This window comes from Fundulus heteroclitus, unplaced genomic scaffold (assembly GCF_011125445.2).
Source record: "Fundulus heteroclitus isolate FHET01 unplaced genomic scaffold, MU-UCD_Fhet_4.1 scaffold_466, whole genome shotgun sequence".
Taxonomy (NCBI): domain Eukaryota; kingdom Metazoa; phylum Chordata; class Actinopteri; order Cyprinodontiformes; family Fundulidae; genus Fundulus; species Fundulus heteroclitus.
Genome location: NW_023396886.1, coordinates 25,537 through 46,187, shown reverse-complemented (window position 1 = coordinate 46,187; position 20,651 = coordinate 25,537). Strand labels below are relative to the sequence as shown.

The following is a 20,651-nucleotide window of genomic DNA, read 5'->3' as shown; positions in this document are numbered from 1 at the left end:
AAAGCACATCAGATGTTCCAACATATGAATCCTCCTTGATGCTCTCTAGGAACCAACAGTGGGGAAACATTATATGACAAAACTAACAATCCCAATCGTGTCATCTTTTTTTCTGAGGTTTACATACACACCATCATGACAACAAAACACAGTTTAAACCACAACATTTTTTATTCCTCAAAATGAGAAAGAAATCCAACAGCTTGCCATTCCTGCGTGCCTAGCATGTCGGCCGTGCAACATTTTCAAAACAGCATCACAGCGGTAGGAGTGATGAGTGGCGCTCCATTCCATTCAAAGAAATGACTGTGTTGTATGACATTTGTCTTTTCTGGAAATAGGGGGAAAGCCAGCTGACAAGCAGTGTGCAGCAACACATTGGAGATGCTGCTCTCTCTGGAATGACATATTGACATTTATAGTGATCTCAGTATCAGAATAATGATAGAACTCTTGCTGCATAGATTACAGGAATAGATTGTGCGTACCGTTTTTTTTTTTATATAAAGTCTGATTTAACTGATTATGCCAAAAGCTGTAATTAAAGTTTCTGCAGACATGTAAATGTTAAACAGCAGTCAAAACAGCAATGTCTGAGCGCAGTTATGAAGTCTTTAAGGTTTTAGACTCTTTCAGAGAAGGAAAATGCCTCAGCCTGCAGTGTGAAATGGATCTTTCCTAACATTGTCACCTTCTCTCAGGGCGGTCCGGGACATCTCTACCTGCTGAAGAATAAAGTGGCCACCTTTGCCAAGGTAGAGAAGGAGGACGACATGGTCCAGTAAGTGTTGCTTTGCTAATACAGATTAGGCACAGGTTTTTTTTCTTTCTGGCTTCTGACATCAATATTTATATGAAAAATAAAAATATACCAATAAACATTCTGATTCAGAGAAGTCAAGAATAAGTGGTATTCACTCAAAGTTGTAAGGTCAGTTAGATAATTACTAGTGAGGAAATGATGGTCTGTTGTTAGTCATCAGTCACACAATTGGTGCTTTGGGTTCATTTTTTTTAATGTTTTGGTCAAAACAACTCTGATTTATTCAGTCCACATGTTTATCGTGCCTTGATTAATTCAGAATCCAGCAGGGAACGTCAGTGTTTTCATCCACTTGCTGAGCCTCGTTTTTATTCCTAGGAGGCTCACTTTACTGCCACTACAACAGGAAGCTAGCAGAGCAGTTCTCTGTAAACAGTTTATCCCAATGTCACGTGTGCTGCTTCCTCAGTCGATGCGTGCTTCATTTTGGCTTGCAGCCCACTAATGTGAGCGCCAGACTACAACAGTGGATGCCAAACACAATGTATCCTATATGAGTCCAGTAGCTGGGCAAGTATGGCTGATGCAGGTGCCTGTAAACCTGAGACGAGAAGACTCATCTAATAAACACATAAAAAAAAATTCTAAATAAAAAGAGGCTGAAAGTGGGCTGTATAATGGAAAAGAAAAGAAAAGTGAAAAATTAGGAACCTGGATTATGAAATTATTTTGTGATTGGTGTTTTTTTTAATAGCTTGGTCTCATTCAGTTTGTTTTACGGAGCCAGTTCACAGTAAAAGTTCTTCTCAAGTCAATTTACAAAACAATCTGGTTCCATCATATTTAAATATACGCAACCCAATTAAGTCTTAATCCATTCTTTCCATGATTCCAAGATTCACATCTTCTGGTGTGTCTGAGGGAATCACAGTCAGAGTCTCTGCTACTAATCGTTTAACAGCCTTGATCAGAAGACTGGACGTTCCTAATTAACATATGAGGTCTGTTTAAAAGCAAAAACACAGAGACTGCTACTCTCTGGGAAAACTGACAAAGTTCTTTCCTCAAAATAATCTTTTCAAAGCCATACATCTGAAAGGAACATTTGTTTAAATCTGATAATTTAGTGGAATAATGAGCTATTCAGTGTGAGATAATAACATAAATGGCTTTTAGTTTCTGATGAGAAAAAGAAATTCATGAAATATTTGTATTAATTCATGATAGAAATCCACCCTGGGTCATGGCTTAATTAGAGATTGCTGAAGCATATTATTTGGATTCTGATAGTGTCTCCAGAACAGGTCCATTAGAGTTTCTCATTTTTAGTCTGCCTTTTGTTCCTGGCCAATTTTAGTTTTCTTTCTGTTATATTCATATTTTTTATTTATTTATGGAAATCAGCATTGGTATATTAATGTATCTGTATGTACATAGTGCCTTAGAAAATGTCACTATCATTTAACTGTTATATATTTTGTCATGTTAGAACTACAAAAACTAAAAGCTCTTTATCAGGGTGATATGTGAGAAAATAGAGCATACTGGAGAAGGAAAATAAAACACAAATATAAAACTAAAAACTGATGCAATCTAGTATTCAAGCACTTTTATTATTTTACCTTAATATCCACAACCCCTGCCTGACTCGGCTCCTCCCTACTCGCTTTACCCAGAGTAGAAAGGCCTGGAAGAAGGAAAACCTGCACCAAGACAGGCTTTAAGTAAATCATTCACTGTATGTACACCCTAAACATTAGAAGACCAAGAACGATGCCCTGTGGTACATCGGCTTTGACTTTAAGAAAGGATGATTTCTCACCACCAATGACAATACACTGTTCGCGATACGATCAAAACCACTTTAGAGGTCAAATGGAAAATTTTAAATTGACAAGTTTTTTTAACTAGAGTATGATGGTTTGGTATCTAAAATGCCAGTCCATCATCTGGAAATGGAAAGAGTATGACACAGCTGAGAACTACCAACACATGGCCTTCCATCCCAGACTAACAGGCCAGGCAAGGATTTACCTGACTCCGCCAGATAGATTTGCTCCGCATATCCATCTGGAAACCTTCCGTTGAAGTAATTTTGGGAAGGGGCGAAAATACTGGTTAGCTGATTGGCCTATGTTGATGATAGACGGGCCAAATAAACCAATCAGATTCGTCGTCGCTCGTAACAGAGCGACGACGAAAACACAACCACAAGCCAAGCTACTGTTGCTGCTGCAGGTAAAGGCTCGTTAGCTCAGCAAATAAATACTCTGTAATTCCGATAAAACTTGCTCGATAGCCACGCTAACGCTAGTTTCATCGGCTGAAGCCGCCATGTTGTTTAGACTGAACTGACGCGCTTCCCGTTGCGTCACACCTCAACCCGCCTCAAAGCCAACGCTGATTGGACGTTCGTTTGGTGAACGGCTCCAAATTTTCTTCAACGGAGAGTAGCCAGACTGATCTGCGAGTGAAACCTTGAAAACTCGCGAGATCAGGATGGTCTCACGAGGCTAGGCAAGGATAGCTTTATTCAGAGAAGCAGCCAGCATAACCATGAGAATGTTGGAGGAGCTCTAAAAAATTGACAGCTCACATTAAAGAGTATCTTGATATAGCAGATATTTTTAGTACATTGTACAAATCTGACCTACACAAAAAGTGGGTAAGAAAAAAATCAGTTGTTTGCAGAGTACACAGCACAAATGAGCAACAAAGTGATTTTTTGTTGTCAGTCCACGTTGGAAGCAGTTTGTTTTTACCTAATGCGATATGTGGTGGTTGAATGCTTTTCTCAACACAGACAAGGAAGCTGGTCAGTATTGATGGAAAGATGGAAGGAGCTAATGTCAAATTTTTTAAGCTTTTTACCTAAAAAAATAGAGACATTTATTCCCTTCTTCTTATTATTGTTACTGACTGTGCCTCTTGTTTGTCCTTGTGCGAGCAGGTTCTGGCGGCGTCTCAGCAGGCTGATGAGTAAACTGAACCCGGAGCCCAACCTCATCCATATTATGGGCTGCTATGTGCTCGGAAGTGCTAATGGAGAAAAGGTTTGTTACGCCTTAAGGACGGACACACAAGTCAACCTCAGCTAACAGCTTAATGCTAACGTTTACATTTTGCTTACTCCTTCTTTTAAACATGCACACGCACACAAACTGAGACAGAGATGCTTCCTGTGTTCATGTGCAGATAAATCATTTAAGCATTCTGCTCACTTTGTCCCTTGACTATAACCTTGCAAAGCACTTTTTGTACTTGCACGGCAGACGACTGTACGCTTGAACAGTTTCTTTGCCATTAATTACAAAAATAATGTTATTATTATTTTTTTTTTAAATCAGACAGCTATATGAATTCCAACATTAGCAGGTCCTTTTCTTGCTGAAGCGGTTGTCCTACTGTCAAGATTGAGGAAGAGGGATGGACGTATACAAGTATCGGGCACCCGATACTTGTATACGTAGATAACAGGCACCCACAGCACTATTAAAGGATAGGGAGTGTCGACTTCTTGACAGCCACTATATTAGGCAGCACACACACGCGCATGCTTGCTCTCGCCTTAATTACATATTCACACATTTACTTTCACACTCATGCTCCTTCCACAACTCTTCCTCCCCCACAGAGACTGACACACTAACCACACAGAGACACACTCATGATAACTTGCACCTGAAATATGCCCACCCACAAAACTGTTCATATTTAGATATGCTGGCCCTTCAAGACATGCTTCACTCCTGACACCCGAGATGCAAAGACATTTTATGCTTTTCTGCCATCCATATCAAAAATTCCAAACATGAAATGATAAGGAATAGATGAACAGTAAAGTCGTTTAATGAATATTGCATATATGTTTAGCTCTTGTCTACAAAGCTTAGAATTGCTTTGGTTGAGCATCTGGAGATGGGCGACAGAGAGATCACTAAACAAAACTGACTTGGCAACACTTTTAACTAGTCCTTCAAGCCAGGTTATTTATAGGGTTTCTACGGGATCTTAAAAAGTCTTAAATTCACTGAACTACCATGTTCAAGTCCTAAATGTATCTTTAATAGGTCTTAATTTTATTATGGCCATGTAACACTACCTTAAATACACAATAAAATGCTCCTGCAACACTGAATAGTGCTTTATGGAATAATAATCATCACCTTTATTGTCATTGCAGCATACATTCCAATGAAATAAGTCCTCTGAATTGAATCCATCCCTTAGGGAGCAGTGGGCTGGCACTATGCGGCGCCTGGGGAGCAATCTGGGGTTAACCAGGAACCTTGCAGCCTCTTCAGGACACAAGCACCCTGCTCTCTAACCACCACACAACCACTCACCATGTGTTTACAACCAAAAACATCCAGCTAACCAATTAGCTTTGACGTCATTGGTCAGTCTATATCACTGATGGTCCATGAAGAAATAGTGCTGCCGTTGTCATGGGGAAAATGCTAATTTAGCAACACTTGGCATCCAAAGAACCAGTTTAAGACTTGGTTAAAATCTGCTTCAAACAGTGGCTTTAAAGCCTATTGCTGCTTGTGCAAAAACACAGCAACACACAACTGGGAATGTTGGGTGTACGGGTGGTGGAGTCGCATTTAGAAAGCACTGTTGCCGCTGTGAAGGATCAGACAGACAACAGCTATCAGTCTGCTGCTCTGACCCCACCACTAGGGGTGGTTCTTCCACTCTGCCTTGAAGAGGCAACAGCTCCGCAGCTCATGTTAACAATCTCCATGTCATCTTTGGATCAGAACCTTTATTACGAGTGAAGGTTCACTGAATTATCCACATGGTGACAAAACACCACTTGTACAGCACAAATGGCTTGCTCCAAACCGTGTGTACTGGCTCAGTTACAGTCCAGATACCTTGCAGCAGCCAACGACTTAGGCCTTGTACACACGTATGGTATTTAAAAATCCAAATTTCTTCCCCACATTATTTTAAAAAAATAATACCATACACACAAGATCATTTTTAGCAAGGTTTTCATCCACACAAACCCAGGTAAGTTCACCATTGACCATTGCTTTAAACATGACAGACGCATAAGGGGCAGTGTACCGCAAAGCTAACGCCTATGTCAGCATGTTAGAGCCCTTCAAAATAAAAGCAATGTGGAACATCAATGTGCCTGTGTAAAATAGCTGACCTCCAAGCGCCTTTTCTCTTTTACACCTCAACATATTAGAGGAGCTGGGCTTGTAAAAACAGACAAATAAAAGGCATCTGAAACAACTGTAATGTTTTTTAATGAAACATAAAAAAAATAATCATCACTGATGGGTTTATTTTTTAAACATTTGGAACATAAACAAACACAATAAAATTACAAAAATATATTTTTTCTAGAAATACAACAATAAAAACATTATTTAAATAATGCTATATATAAAAAAGGCTAAAACACTATATCTTGAATAAAAAGTATGTTGTAAGAGAGAAAAATATCTACACTGACAGGACAAAAAAAAGATTTAAAACAACACTCCATTTAAGTTGCAGATCCATTTAAGTTGCAGAGAAAAAAAATACCATTACCCGTTAAAGATTTATAACATATTGTCATTCCGCTTTGTCATATATATATATATATATATATATATATATATATATATATATAGGGTTAGACAGAGAGAGAGACAGACAGAGAGAGAGAAAGAAAGAGAGAGAGAGAGAGAGAGAGAGAGAGAGAGAGAGAGAGAGAGAGAGAGAGAGAGAGAGTGCAAATATGCTTATTGTTTTCCAGCAGGGTAGATGGCTACCCTGGCTGTAAGATGTTTATTGTGTTAATCAGAGACACAGCCTGGGGATTGAAATTGTCCACGCTTTGGCTCGGGCTACCCTTACTGGTTCATCACACAGGCAAAGGTTTGTTAACCCTCAGCTAACAACCAGCATCTAAACCTTGGTAGGAAGGAGATGTTCCCACACAATGCCAGAAAGTAATGAATCCGTTAAAAACAACACTTTAAAATACCATAACCTTGTTAACAATAAAAACTATGAAATTATAACAAATTACTGTCTACTTGGATTTCTCTTGTACAAACAGGGTGTCTGAGACAGAAAAATTCAAGCTCTAGCTGAAAGCGTCTACTGTCCATAAACGGAACATTCTTTTTCACCCCAAAAAGTTAATTGTGGGTGACAGGAGGAGAAATGGAAAGGCCAGAAGTGTCACATCTGAAGCCATCAAAGCTTCTGCCAATGCTACAGTTACACACCTTCAGTACATAAGTCTCTTACCTCCTTCATTTAGTATAAATGTAGATTAGTTGGTCCACAGGCTAAAGGCTACTACTGATCCAATAGGGTCTAAAATCAAAGCAGACTTGGACCGTCTTAAAACAAATCCAATCGGAAATTATTTTTACTTCATGTAATTATTTTGTAGACCCTTAAAATATTACTTAACTCTGTTGTATGCATTGCATGATTACTCTTTCCCCTGTTTTATATTTATTAGTTAATTCATTTTGGTGTCATCTAATATGTGCACCACTTTGGTCCTGTGTGGTGATGTAAGTGTGTTATAAATAAAGCTGGATTAGTAGTAGTTGTATTGCGCAGAACACACTGTAATATTTTCGTTTCATACACTACTTTTACATTAACTTTTAGAATTTTAATAGCACAACCCTAGCCATCCTTAGTACCATTCATATAAAAACATCGTATTGATATGGAGTGCTTTCTATAAAGATAAATAACCGGTCAAATGTCCATGTGGTTAAAAAAAAATCACACTGTGACATATAGGGTTTTGTGAATGCCTTTGCACAAACTCAACCCTTTAAGAAAACTGCTGTTGATGTCTGTTGTTGTTGTTGGTTGAACTCTGATCATCAGTCACAAACAATTTAAAAATACTGTTTACATATATGCAATCATGAATCCCACTTTTAAGTGTTTACACATTATGGTACACCTGTAATAGTAACTCTTTATGATCAAAAGTATTTTAAACAATTTTTTTTTTAACATGCCCACCAGCAATATTATCTACTGTTCTTATTGATAATCACAAACAGTTAATATTCTTTTTTTTTTTTAAGTTAGATCTGCACTAACAAAAGTCTTATCCTTGTGTGTTACAATGTTACCGCCACTCTGGAAAGAACACGGAGCACCACTCTCATAGTCAGTGTGACATTTAGCATTTCCTCCACAGAGGTTTGAAACAAGTTGCATGAAGAGGGCTATGAACAGGCAAGGGCTTATTCGCTGCATTTAACAATTTTCCCCCCGCTGGTGCCTGTGTGTGCTCCTGCAGCCCCAGCTGGAGAGCTGCTAATAATAGATCGACTGGCTGAACTACCTGCAGAAGGTACGCCACTGTCACTCAGTTCTCCAGCAACAGTCTTAAGAGTCTAAACGATTTCAATGTCCCGTCGATATGACCGATCAAAACTTGAGATTTATGCTGAAAGATGTCGTTTTCTCTGAACCAAGCAGTTTAAAAAAATGTTATGAAGACTCGAAATTTAGGTTTTATTTTGATACAAATAAAATAATATAGTGCCATAGAATTAAAATCTGTTGTCAGTTACTTTGCAAGATCAAGACATTATAGCATTCCTGAGAGAAATGCAGCCCTTGGTGGCAGTGACATGAGAACATCCGACAGAGACCAGCACTAAGCCACTGAGTCAAAAAAAAAGGCCACATAAGCTGCCGTTTTTTTGCACTTGACCATAAGGATTACTATCAATTCCAAGTGTGGACGGTCCCTCACCTGAAAAGGTGTCCCATGGTATCAGATATTATCAAGCAATTCTTTAAATCCTCTTAGAGCTGCAGTATAAATGGGATCAGACTTGTTCTGGCATTTCAAGCTGCTCGCTAGTGCCCTTTCCCTCGGTAGACCATTGTTAAGCGGATTCCTTACCACCTCCGAACACTTCTTGACATTTAGTTACCCGTCTCAAAGAGAGTGGCCCCTGTCAAAGTTTCTCATGTCTCACACCTGCCCATTTCTCTGTAGAGTTAGACTTCTGGGGAGATAATCGATTCCATCTGCTGCAGCTGTCAGTGTCCATTATGTTTTGCCTAACAGGTGTAATAAATCTTAGGAAGCAAACTTTCTGAACAAACAATCATCGAAAAGCTACAGCCCTGTATGATTTAAGCACTAAGTAAGAACAAGACCAAATTGAGTGTCTAGACAACCTGTATTAAAGTGCCATAATGAATGATACATTCGAAATCTTCAAGAATCAAGAACATTTATTTGGCAAAATTCACAGTCTTAAAATTTAACAGTTCCTTTTTTTCTGTCATGTGTTGTTGACATGCTCTTACTGGGCAGATTTCCTGAGGACCTATGGCTATTATGGGGCTTCTAGAGTAGTGAGTTTGGGTTTTGCCCTTGTAGGATTACCTTAAGCGCTGAATTTGACAGGAGCCTGTGGGAAAAGTAAAGCAGCTGCCACAGAATTTTTGGCCATACATGAGACGACATGGGCATCATAACTTTAAGATGCTATACATAACGCTGGTATAGAATTGACATCATCACTTTTCCCGTGCAGCCATACACCCATCTGGAATAATCCTGACATCACACTGGTGGAGGGGGATTTATCAGTCAGCTTTGAACAGAACTCCTGGTCTCAGATATGTTTAAGAACTTTCAAAATTACTAGAAATATGAATTTACAACTAATACAATACAAAATCCTTCATAGAAACTAAACAGGTCAAAGATTATTCAGGATGGATTTAGTACAATCTAAATAGTTTTCACATTGCACAGGCAATTATCCTGAGAATTATATTCATGAACTGTGGTTATGTACACCTGTTCAGAGGTTCTGGAGCCACATATGTAAGGACTTATCAAAGTGCCTGAGATGTAAAAATTCACCTTCCCCTTGAGTTTGCTTGCTGACTAATTTAGATGATAGCACTTTGGGGAAAAAATCAGTTTGCATGGCTTTTACTTTCCTATGTATTGCTCAGTATCAATCAGTATAAAGATCTTTAGTTGGATCAAATTAGTCTTGAGAAATCATCTGCCTCCACAGATCAATCTCTTTGGGCCCGTTTGATGGGCTCTTAGTGTGAGTGGGGGGATGTTGGCTGTGTCTATGGGACATGGTGGCTTATTTGGGGAGTGTCAGGGTCTTGGAGGTCTGGGGGGTGCCCAGAGTGGGGTGTCTGGTGGGTCCGGCGGCGAGGTCGGTCTCGGTTTGCCATTGGCTCCCGGGCCTCAACACTTATCTCCAGCCCCGCAGAGGCCTCACATCTGGTGGCTTCCTCTGCCCCATACAGCTTTAGACATTGAGGGTTCTGGGTAGGGTACATGGGGGGGTTGGGCTCTGCCCTTTTGGCCCTCCCAGTTTTTCAAATGCACTCTGGAACAACATGCGACAACACAACATTGAAGCGGGCAGAGGCAGGCTCGGGGTCTCTCTCACACCTCTGTTCTCAGATTGCCATCCGAAGTTTGGGTTCTGGAGGTGGGGATGGGCATTGGGTTTTAGGGGTTTGCTGGGGCTGTCACTTGTGCTCTCCCCTGGAATATGGCGGTAGGGTTTAGGTGTGGAGGGCAGGGTGTAGGGGAGGCAGCACCTCAGGGTATAAACTTTGTATATAATATAATGTATATAATATAAAAAACAAGCTCATAACTGTTCAGCAGTTTCCAATACATGTCTAAAAACATCAGCTCAGTCGTGTAAAGCTATGTGCAGAATTAGAAAAAAGCTGTTTTTAGCAATACTGTTGAAACAAAATATTTATATACACTGTATGAAAAGTCACATATTTCCTCACTGTCTGACATGAAATCAGACAAAACTTTTTGTCTAGTCAGTTGGTATTACTAAAGTTATTTCTGTTTCCTAAATGCCAATATGAGACAGATAATGTTCTAGATTATTTTATTCCTCTTTTTTCAAAGACAGAAATTTTATTTTTATAATTTTTCCGACAAATTCTCTTGGCTAGTTGTTTGGCATAGCAAATATAATTCATTTGATTAAAAATAACTGTCTGCATAGAGAAGAAGAGTGATGGCTGCCAAACATTCTGCACATGGTCTCATCTCATTTATTTGTCCTTTGAAAGAAAATATTCTTTACTAAACTCACCTTCTGCCTCTTTTTCTGTCTTACAGCTTATTCAGACCTTGAAAAGGCTGATGAGACCCTCTTCGGTTGAATTCAAGTCCCCACTTGAGCTGTCAGCCCAGGGTGAGAGCATCACATGCACATTTGGGATTCGAGAAATAAACACATTCTTTACAGACTAAATATGCAGACTACTGCTTAGCACACTTGAGTTGTGCACTGTAAAAAGAAAACTAATTAGAAAACCATAGTTATATTGATTTAGTGCTATAGACTTCAACAGTACCCTGTTGGAATGTTTATATTGGGCATTAATAAATGACAGTAAGCTACTTAGTGATGAAAAGAGTGCTGTGCTACACTCTTCATGCTTCCCTCCTCAGTTATTTTCCTGACATCTATTGATGCCATGCTAATTATTTAGCTCATAAAACATCATTATCGCTGCTGTGCAAGCCCCCGTCTTCTATTGACCCACTACGCTCGGCTTCCTCTCCTTTGTGTCTTTTTCTCTTGCTTCACATTACCTGTGCTGCTGTGACAAAGAACTTGGCATTTTCAGCTGAAAGGCACAAAACGTTAACCAAGAACTTCGTCCATGCTGTGGACTCTCAACTTGCTGTGATTCCCACACTTGTGCAATGGTTGTTACTGAATACTATGGTAGCACAATTATGTGTCTGTTTCAGGGACGTATGAAAACAGTGCTTCTGGGAAAAATGCTCCAGCAATGACATGCTTTCTATATAATATTGGAAACATGATCTACTGTCTGATCATCAGATTAGCCAGATCTTTTGGACATGCCTGAGGCTTACAACCACCATGTTTAAACCACCCCTGCAGTTTTTTCACGGCTCCTATTGTACTATCGCTGCAACGACCCAATACAATAATCAGGCAAGGAATGGCAAGTTTATTACAGCACTATCACTTGAGAGGGTAAACCAAAATGCTTTACATAAAAATCAATAATAGGAACATTAAAGACAAAAATTATTTAAGCATTACATGTGGTTCAAAAAAGTTACTAAAACATCTAAACTATATAAATGAGTTAGATGATCTAATCAGTGCACCCTCTACACTGATACAGATTCACTCACTTCAGCATCCTGAATGCTTGAAAATGAAAGGGGACTGGATAACTTGCATTTCCTTCTGTTTAATTTAGCTGATAATTGTCTGACATCTTGGGAGCACACAGAGCATTAGAATTTAACTTCACCCTTCCATTCCAATGAAAGGAACTCTTAAATGCTTCAGCATACCATGACATTTTGGACAATTTGATATACCTCAACTTTGTGCTGTTTGTGGATACTCCCATGTCAGGGCACAAAGTAACCTGAATAAAAGACGAGCGAGTTTTGTGTGAAAAAAATGGACAAGCCTGTACAAAATCCTGACTGTTATCTAGAGCACTTTTGGAATAAAATAGAACAGACTGCAACGCTGCTCATGTCCTCCAACATTATTGTCTGCCCTCACAAATGCTCTCCTGGAATAAAGGTCCAAAATTCCCATTTTATAGCTTGATAGCCTTTCCACAAGAGTTGAAGTTGATAATGATGCAAAAGGTTGGCTAACACCATGTACACCAAAGCCTTTGTATTAAGAATGGAATTTTAATAGTTTCATCAAAATGAATGAGACCCAAAATATTTGCCAATGTATTGTATTTCCTGTATCAATAAATAATTAGAGCAATTAGAGAAGAGTTGACGGCACCGGAAACATACAGGTGTTCCTCTCTGTTTTTTTCCAGACTTTATTTCAAAGGTTTGGGTGATTGAACTCCACAAAGTGAATTATTTCTGATGTAGAGAGTAGTGTGTGGAAAAATGTAGGTTTGAAAACTGTCCATGCAGCTCACTGACCCAGATCCTGCCTGCCACAATCAAATTACTGCCAGCAAATCTGATGACATCCCAGTCATTCATCAATAGACTGACAGTCATTAAATAAGCTTCCATCAGTTTGATCCCATGTGCATCACCGCGATCATTAGCACGCCTTCCTGTTACAGAGGGGAAGTTCTTTAGTCAGCATCTTTATTGTGAAAATGCCCACCAGGCTTGTGTTGTAAAGAAGATTTCTTTCGAATTATACAACAAATATGTCATTATCCAAGAGGTAGATTTATTCCAAGAAAAGCAAAAAAAAGTTTTGTTCTGTCGTTCTTTGGGAATAGTTTCTCTTTGAGTTCTCAATATTAAGAATTATTTGCAACTACTTACGACTTAGTAGGCCACTCCAGGATCTAAACAAGTCTCTTCGGGTACAACATTGTTGTCTTAGCATTGTGTTCTCCTAACTGAACCTTCTTCAGTGTTCTCATCCTAGACTCCACAGTAAATGATCCTCTTCATATGCCTGTTAGTGTGATTATTTATGCTCCTCCAGCAGGAAAATAGCCCCAAAGCATAATATTTCCACCTTCATGCTTGTCAGTAGAGATGGTGTTCTTTGGGCCATACTTATTATTTCTCTTCCTTTACATGTCAGGTAGAGTTGACATAAAAGAGTTATATTCTGGTCCCATCAGACCACAGCATCCTCTCCTAAGCTTTCTCTGAATCATCTAGATTTTCATTGCAACATATGAGACCTCGACATGTGGCTTTTATAGCAGTGGCAGGCAAAACTCAGTGTTGCTAATGCTGTTATTGGTAGACTAACTAATATCAGCTCATTAACAAGCTCCTTCCATATAGCTGTGGGCTGATTCCTCATCGCTCTCCTGATTATTTTCACCCCATGAGCCAAGCTGGTGCGTGGAGCTCCAGACTGAAGGTGACTGATGGTCATCTCACCCCGTAATTCCACATCCTCCGCTCCTGCACGTTTCCGCTTGACACGAGTGATTATTATATTATTTATATTTATTAAAATAAAACAGTTCATTTACTGTGAATATTTAAAAAAATAATAATAATTTTTGGTTAACGATCTCTGTTTACCCCATTTAACTGACAAACTGGAGGCTGTTGACGTTCTTTTGTCCTGTTTGCTATCATTGCTATTATGGAACTGGACCCGGCCGGAGCCTGACAGTCCAAAACGGAGCAGAAAATTAGAGTTGTTCCATACTTTGGCGGTGAACGACAGGAAGCAGGTCCATCAACAGGGACGTTTGGAGTAGTCATGGAGGATGTGGAACAGTTCTCATTAATTAAAGTAGCAACGTAGATGCTCCGTCAGTCGGACGTTCACGTACGTGAACGGAGCGGTGTTAGTACGAAGGATGTGGAATCTGGGGGTTACATGTCTTCATTATCCAGTAATTGCTTCAGCAGCTTTCTCATTTTCTCCAAACTTCTGGCTGGTGTTCTTAGAGCTGCTGCAAGCATTATGCAGAGGTTCAGTCTACTAATGTTAGACAGCTCTTCAATCTCTTCATGGTCGTAAACGGTCCACAGGATCGTAAAACTGATCATGTGGATTGTCTAGACATGTTTCACTTAACTTTAAACTTTTATATAATGATATTTTTTTCTAAACTGTTCAATAATATTATGTCTAAAACTATCACGAAAGCCCTGCAGTTGTGAGAAAATATGCTAAAATAATATCCCATATAGATTGTCTGTTTCTTTAAATTTTTTAACCTTTTTTCTATCACAGAATAAATGCAGAGTTCACCTATGGCTAATTTAGCATTAATTATGATCACTCTGTTCTTTATAGAGTAACAGTAGTAGCTGGTTAATTAGTGGGGTTATCTGCTCGGGTAAAGCCTGCTGTCAGCTGTTTAGAAGATATGCCACTTGCAGCTTGAGAACTGCACTTTTTAAAATGTTTTGCCTTTATATGGGTGATTTGTCCCTTTAGTTTCCACACCACGGCTGTCCATGTTTCTGCCACCATAATTATTTCCAGACAATATTTGACTTTTTTTCCTCACCTGGAGAAATGAATACTGGCCCAGGCATATTTCTAATATTTTATAGACAATGCAATCTTCACTGTCGTCATGAAATGTGGACACTGCACTGCACTGTAACTTGAAACTCAGCAACAGCAGATAATCAGTTTGGAGAATCTGGAAATAATTTTTGGTAAATGATCTAAAATGTGAACAAACACTGTTGAGCTTCCAAATACGGCAGAAATCCGTACGCTGCTGTTGGTGATGCTGGTGACATGTGCGGTTACTTACCCATGTGCACTGGTGGAAGTTTACCTTCTGCTTCCTATCCTGTGCCTGCAGGCAAAGAGATGATCGAGATGTACTTTGACTTCCGTCTGTACCGCCTTTGGAAAAGCCGTCAGCACTCGAAGCTGCTGGACTACGACGACCTCTTGTGACCTCACCCAGCCGCCTTCAGGCTTTTCAGCCGGTTATAGCGAGTCTGAGCCTACTGTTGCACGGTAACAGGGTGGCTGCCGTCTTGAGTTGCCAGCGGACTCTGGCTCTGCGACGGAGCCACAGCGGCAGCAGTGCAGTAGGGTGTGTTTTTTTTTTTCCTTTCTAGAACCTTCTGAAGAGGCAGAATGTGGCCTTGTAGAAGCACCCGATGGGTACATCTTTTACCCCTGCCCATTTTCACTTTCTGCCTGTCGATGAGAAAAGAGAAGGAAAGGGACAGGAAGCGGGAGGAGAAGCAAGTCATCATCCTAGCCTAAATGTGTCAACGAAGCTGACGGGAGTCAGATTCGAATCGGGAGTGGATGCTGAAAGAGTGACAGCAGATAACAGAAAGATTATCCCTATAAACTTTAGAGCAAAGCTTATTTTTTTTCTTGCCTTGCATTTAGCAAAACTACTCAGCTCTTTTAGGAGGAAAGCTTATAATGATGAGATATAATTCTTTTTTTCAGGTGATGAAGCTTTTTACAAAGGAAGCAGAGCTTATATGTAAATAAGTCATGGAAAGAACATTAGAAATAGGTTTTCAACTTCCTGTCTGTGGTATTGTAACAGCTTGTATTCATACAAAACATTTAGATTTGGAAAATAGATTAGTTAAAGCTTTTCTGGAGATCCAATCTTCAGACCAATGTGTTAGTCTTTTGTACAGACTGTTGTATGAACTCAGGTTAAATCCTCTAGACTTACTAACTGTAGATCCGAGTTGAAGGCCTTCTTAAGCCACACCCCCTCAGTGGAACATTAGGTCATTACTGCAGCGCAGAAACTTTCACAGGTCAGCAGTAGCCGAACACATAGATGCATCCACGCTTGTTTGGCTGCTTGATAGCATTATTTTGTACGCTGCTGAGACAGTTTTCGCTGTTTTTTCTTGAAATGCTGGCTTACAGGTGCCTTCTTTATTACCTGTGTCTGTTTTTATTGCATGTGCGTGTTGTTCGTGTGCGTGTTTCCCTGGTGGCCTGTTAAGGAGGTGCCGGCAAACGATTTTTAGTCACTTCATGCGAAGAAGGTGATGCATAGACATATTTGTATATTTAGGTTATCTTAATTGTTTATTAGCAGCTTTAAGATTTTTTCATTTATGGAAGATTTAACTTGAATCCCACAAAGTAGCAATGATTTGTGAAGGCAATACTTAGTTTCTTCTTTATTGTGTTGTTTCACCACTTATGAAACCATTTACAAGCTTTTGTACAAGACGATCATAAGATTTAAAAGGCACTCTCTGGTGGTTTAGTGTTGTGCTTCCCCAAAGTTATGGGCTTTAAGATTCAGATGTTCTTGCTCTAGTTTAAAGAGAGATGACCTGTGTTTAGGCCGGGGATTTATTATTGTATGAAATCCTTGAGCAAAAACAGGACTTCTATAATATTCAGACAAAAACATGAAAACTAAAAGGTAGAAAAACATTAGCTAATGACTTTCATTAGAAAACCAGTCTACAACCATTATCACTGCTGCTTTAATAATATCACAGATTGATACATTATTATAGCTATAATATGTTATATGTGACTATTTTAGATGTTAATTTTGCTACATACACACTCATATTAATATATGTAACACCGATGAGTGTGTAGACAGTAACTTAGTGTTTCAGCAGGTGTTTAGACGTGTAGATATTTCAAAGAGCAAGGCGGGAATTTAAATTCAGTCTTGCTGGGTTACATTTAAATTGAACACAGTATTTAACATAATTTGAAAGAATTTTGGGATTCTTTTGAAAGTAGATTTGTAATACTGTTCTGGTGGTTGCTGTGCTGTTGCAGCGTTCACAGCTTTGGTCTGTTTGCCTCAGACTCTCAGAGCTGAAACAAAACACACAAAACAAGCACCGTTCAAGTTTAGTTTTTTATACTTAATGTGTGGAAATGTGCTTAGTGCACCAAATATCTGGTATTATCCACCATCCTCCTCTTTGTGTGGAAATCTTTTGAAATCTTACAAGTGGATGTCAGCTAGTTAATCAGTGATATTATTTTCCTCTGTGGTGAGCAGCAGTTGTAGATTGTTTATTGAGTACAAACTCTTGTCTGTGTGAAAACAGCACTAGTTTAAACAGAATTACGGTTAGCCTCCTGTAGCCAGTCCACTTTTTTTCAAATTGAAATGTTTCTGAACATCCTATTTAGCCTTTCTTTAAATAATTTCCTTTTTGTGGGCCAGCTGACTGGGTGTGTACAGAAGAGGCTGGGGAGGGGAGTTGCTGCTATACATCATATGGCTTTGAGAAAACTCCTGCACCCTCATCAAGGAGCCGTCCACATGGAAACATTCTAAACATTTTCAGCTTTACAGCTTTTTCTCAAATGGGAAGCAGTGTGGTACGGGTCTTAAAACATTATTTCTTCAGAAACCGGTTTCAGTCGGAAAGCATCTTGAAAAGTAAACTTTTTGTTTTTCTGTGGAAAAACGTTTTTTTTTTAAAACCAATGACGTCTGATGTCTGGCCTAATCCTTGACCCCAGCGTGTCATGCATCGGCATTATGTGCATAGCCCACTTCTTCTTTGCTTTTGTTGTAATTTCATGTCTGAGTCACAGCACCACACGCAGGACTGTTACAGTTACTACGGCATCTGGTTTGTTTTCAGTGTTTTCATATGGATGAAGCAATGACCTGTTTTAAAACAACCTCTTTTTTTAATGACAGATTAAAAAAATATATTTCTGGAAAACAAAAAGATTGCCACGAGGAAATGACCTAAAAGAAAACAATCTGAAAATAATGTAAGATTATGTCTTTATTTAATGTCAAACTCTCCCGTGCCTTCCTCTGACAGCTTGGTGTAGAACATTATGAGTCACATGTATTTCAGGCAGAACAGCTTGACCCCTCGTCATCAGGGCTTTTAATCAATGCACACCTGCAAAACTCATCAGATTGGTAGCACTAACAGCAAAAAATAAATAAAAAATACCCCAGTTTACAAAAAACAAGAAAAAACAAAGATGGCTTCTTTAAACAGACTCTGCTGTATGAAACAATGTTTGGCTCAGGCTGCTGTAATCTCTGTAACAGCAAAGGCTGCACTAGTCGTCTAAACAACAAGCTGCAGCATGAAGCTACCTCAGTGTTCTGCTGAAGAGTGCTGATTTGGAACTTCTATCTAATTGGGGAATTTAAAAAATGCTGGTGCCGGTACTGAATAAGCATTGAGTCATATAGGATGAGTGACATTTACATTGCTTTGTAAGAAGCTTTTGCTGAGGTGGCCATGTCCTCTGCTATATCTACCCTCCGCTTCCCCTATGAAAGTTTGCAGCTTCACATCAAATATCTCCTCCAAAGGATACGAAAGGAAAGGAAGCAGCTTTGTCTTTCTATTACTTTTACCTTCTTCCTCTTTACTCCAGTAGAGTGTTGAAAAGTGATTTGGATTCAAATAAATATATAGAATATAAATAACACGTGTGATTCTTCATACATGGTTCCTGACTTCTCATCCAGCCTTCCCAGCACTCAGTAAGTGTTTTGTGTCATGGCCGTGTGGATTACCGTGTCCTTTCACTATCTATTCCCATCATGTGGAGTTATTGCCTCCATCCGATCTGTGCTGTGGTCAGCTGAGCTGGAAGACATGTTCCTCACAGCACAGTTGGAGCTCTTTGTCTGCAGCTCACAGATAACGGGCTCGGACTCTAACTCTCACACAGAAAAAAAAAAAGGCCTCTGAGATAGTAAATATTACAAAGCTTTTTACTGAGGGCAATAATCACAGCTACAGCAGGAAGTGACTGATTTGTTTGCTTTGGCCAAAATGGCCGAAGAGATTCCTGGACTGAAGCCCTGTAGGGGAAATAAATTAATTACAGGTTTTTTTTTTCTGTACAACTGTGTTACTATTTTAGAAATTTGATTCAACCAATACTAATGTGTTTTCTTTGATGTAAAAGAGACACTGCATTTACATGGAAAAATGACTGTTTTATAACTAAAAGTTAATAACAGATATAATACAGGATGACGTTGCAGTGAGAAAATGTGATGTTACTGTTGATTGTGACTCCTGCTGTTGTCAACAGTCTTCATTTCCTCATTGGTTTAACAACATGGCATGACAGTTTGTTTTCTGGGGGAGTGGGTGATACACTGTCATCTTCATTTATGTGCAGATGCATATTTTCACTTTGAAAAGGTATGTACGCATTGCCACTAACTCCATTAGTCAGAGAGCTTTATATAAAATATGCTTGTACAGTTTAATAGATGTGAATAAACCAAAGGATGTAGGAAGCAGCACATGTCTAGTTGTAGAGCAGCGGCCCCAAATATGGAAGCTACACCTAGCTTTGGGACCTTCTTGTGTCTTCCACTTCTCCCTCTCTGCCCATTTCCCTATTTGAATACTTTTAATACAGGTCACCAATGCAACAGAAATCTTTAAAAAAAAGAGGAAAAATTTAAATAAAATAAAGAATTTGGAACTTGTAGGTGGGTTCCTAGAGTAAAATCTTTTCTGAAAAGCAGAGATCTGTGTCCACCTTATTCCTGGCAGGGTCAATGCGGGAGTGGTTGTGGTTTCAACTGCAGACGTTGCAGCAAATCAGTTTTCTTTGGTTGCTAATCGGATGTAGGCAGCTGTATTTTTCCACTAACTGGTTCGCAGCTTACATAAATTTCTGCTGTCTGTTTCGATAACGACACAGTTACCTAAAGTCCAGCTATTTCTGCAATCTGTGAGGAATCAAGCCGATGGCAGCTGTAGAATAAAAATTTTCAGCCACCAAAAACATTGTTTGATCCTTTTAACTTTGTTAAGAAAAATCCCATTGAGGAGAACTTACTGTAATTAAAAGATCAACAGTGCTTCTGAAAGCAGATCAGGCATAATAACTTTCAGGAACTGCATGTAATTATATCCTGTTATGATCATCGTCATCATCATCATCGCATGACGTCCAAGTCTTTCCATCTCTAACTTCATCTTAAAAAGGCTACATTAAAAAAGGCAATGTGCTTTTAGCTTATTTGAAGACAGGAGGAAAAAAAAACAGATGAACATGAAATTGAATTCTGTTGTTAGCTTAATAATGTTTAAGCTACATTGCTCTGCTCCCACTATACTGAGCAGCCTGAATTGTGTGATGTTAACAATTAGGCTTAGCTATGATTCGGTTATCCTGTTAAAGGTGTAAAGGTTAACGTTCCCCCATGCTTTAACTGCAGTAGGGAGTCCTGAGAAAACCATGGCCATAGCCTGATCATTTGAAAAAGCACACCTTCGTCATATGTAACAGGGAGCCCACTCTCTTCATAGTACACTCTAGAAAGACCTCACCAAGAGCCTGATCTGTGCAGTCTTCCATCATGCCTGAAGGACCCTTATGAAGAATGAGTCCCAGAGATGTCAGATGGTTTCTTTCTGTGTGAATGCAGTCCTCTCATGTGTTCATATTATTGCTCATTATCTATG

At 39.2% G+C, this 20,651-nt stretch overlaps 1 protein-coding gene across 3 annotated transcripts in view; it reads left to right on the top strand.

The window, feature by feature from the left end:
* Positions 1 to 20,218, top strand: part of LOC105915598 (NMDA receptor synaptonuclear signaling and neuronal migration factor) — a 52,764-nt gene extending 32,546 nt beyond the window's left edge. For all 3 annotated transcript variants that reach the window (XM_036131993.1, XM_036131991.1, XM_036131992.1), the window contains 4 exons: positions 702 to 781; positions 3,714 to 3,816; positions 10,902 to 10,977; positions 15,068 to 20,218. In XM_036131993.1, coding sequence (XP_035987886.1) covers positions 702 to 781; positions 3,714 to 3,816; positions 10,902 to 10,977; positions 15,068 to 15,165 — 357 coding nt within the window. In that variant the 3' untranslated portion in view covers positions 15,166 to 20,218. The remainder of the gene's footprint in view (positions 1 to 701; positions 782 to 3,713; positions 3,817 to 10,901; positions 10,978 to 15,067) is intronic.
* Positions 20,219 to 20,651: the final 433 nt, after the last annotated feature.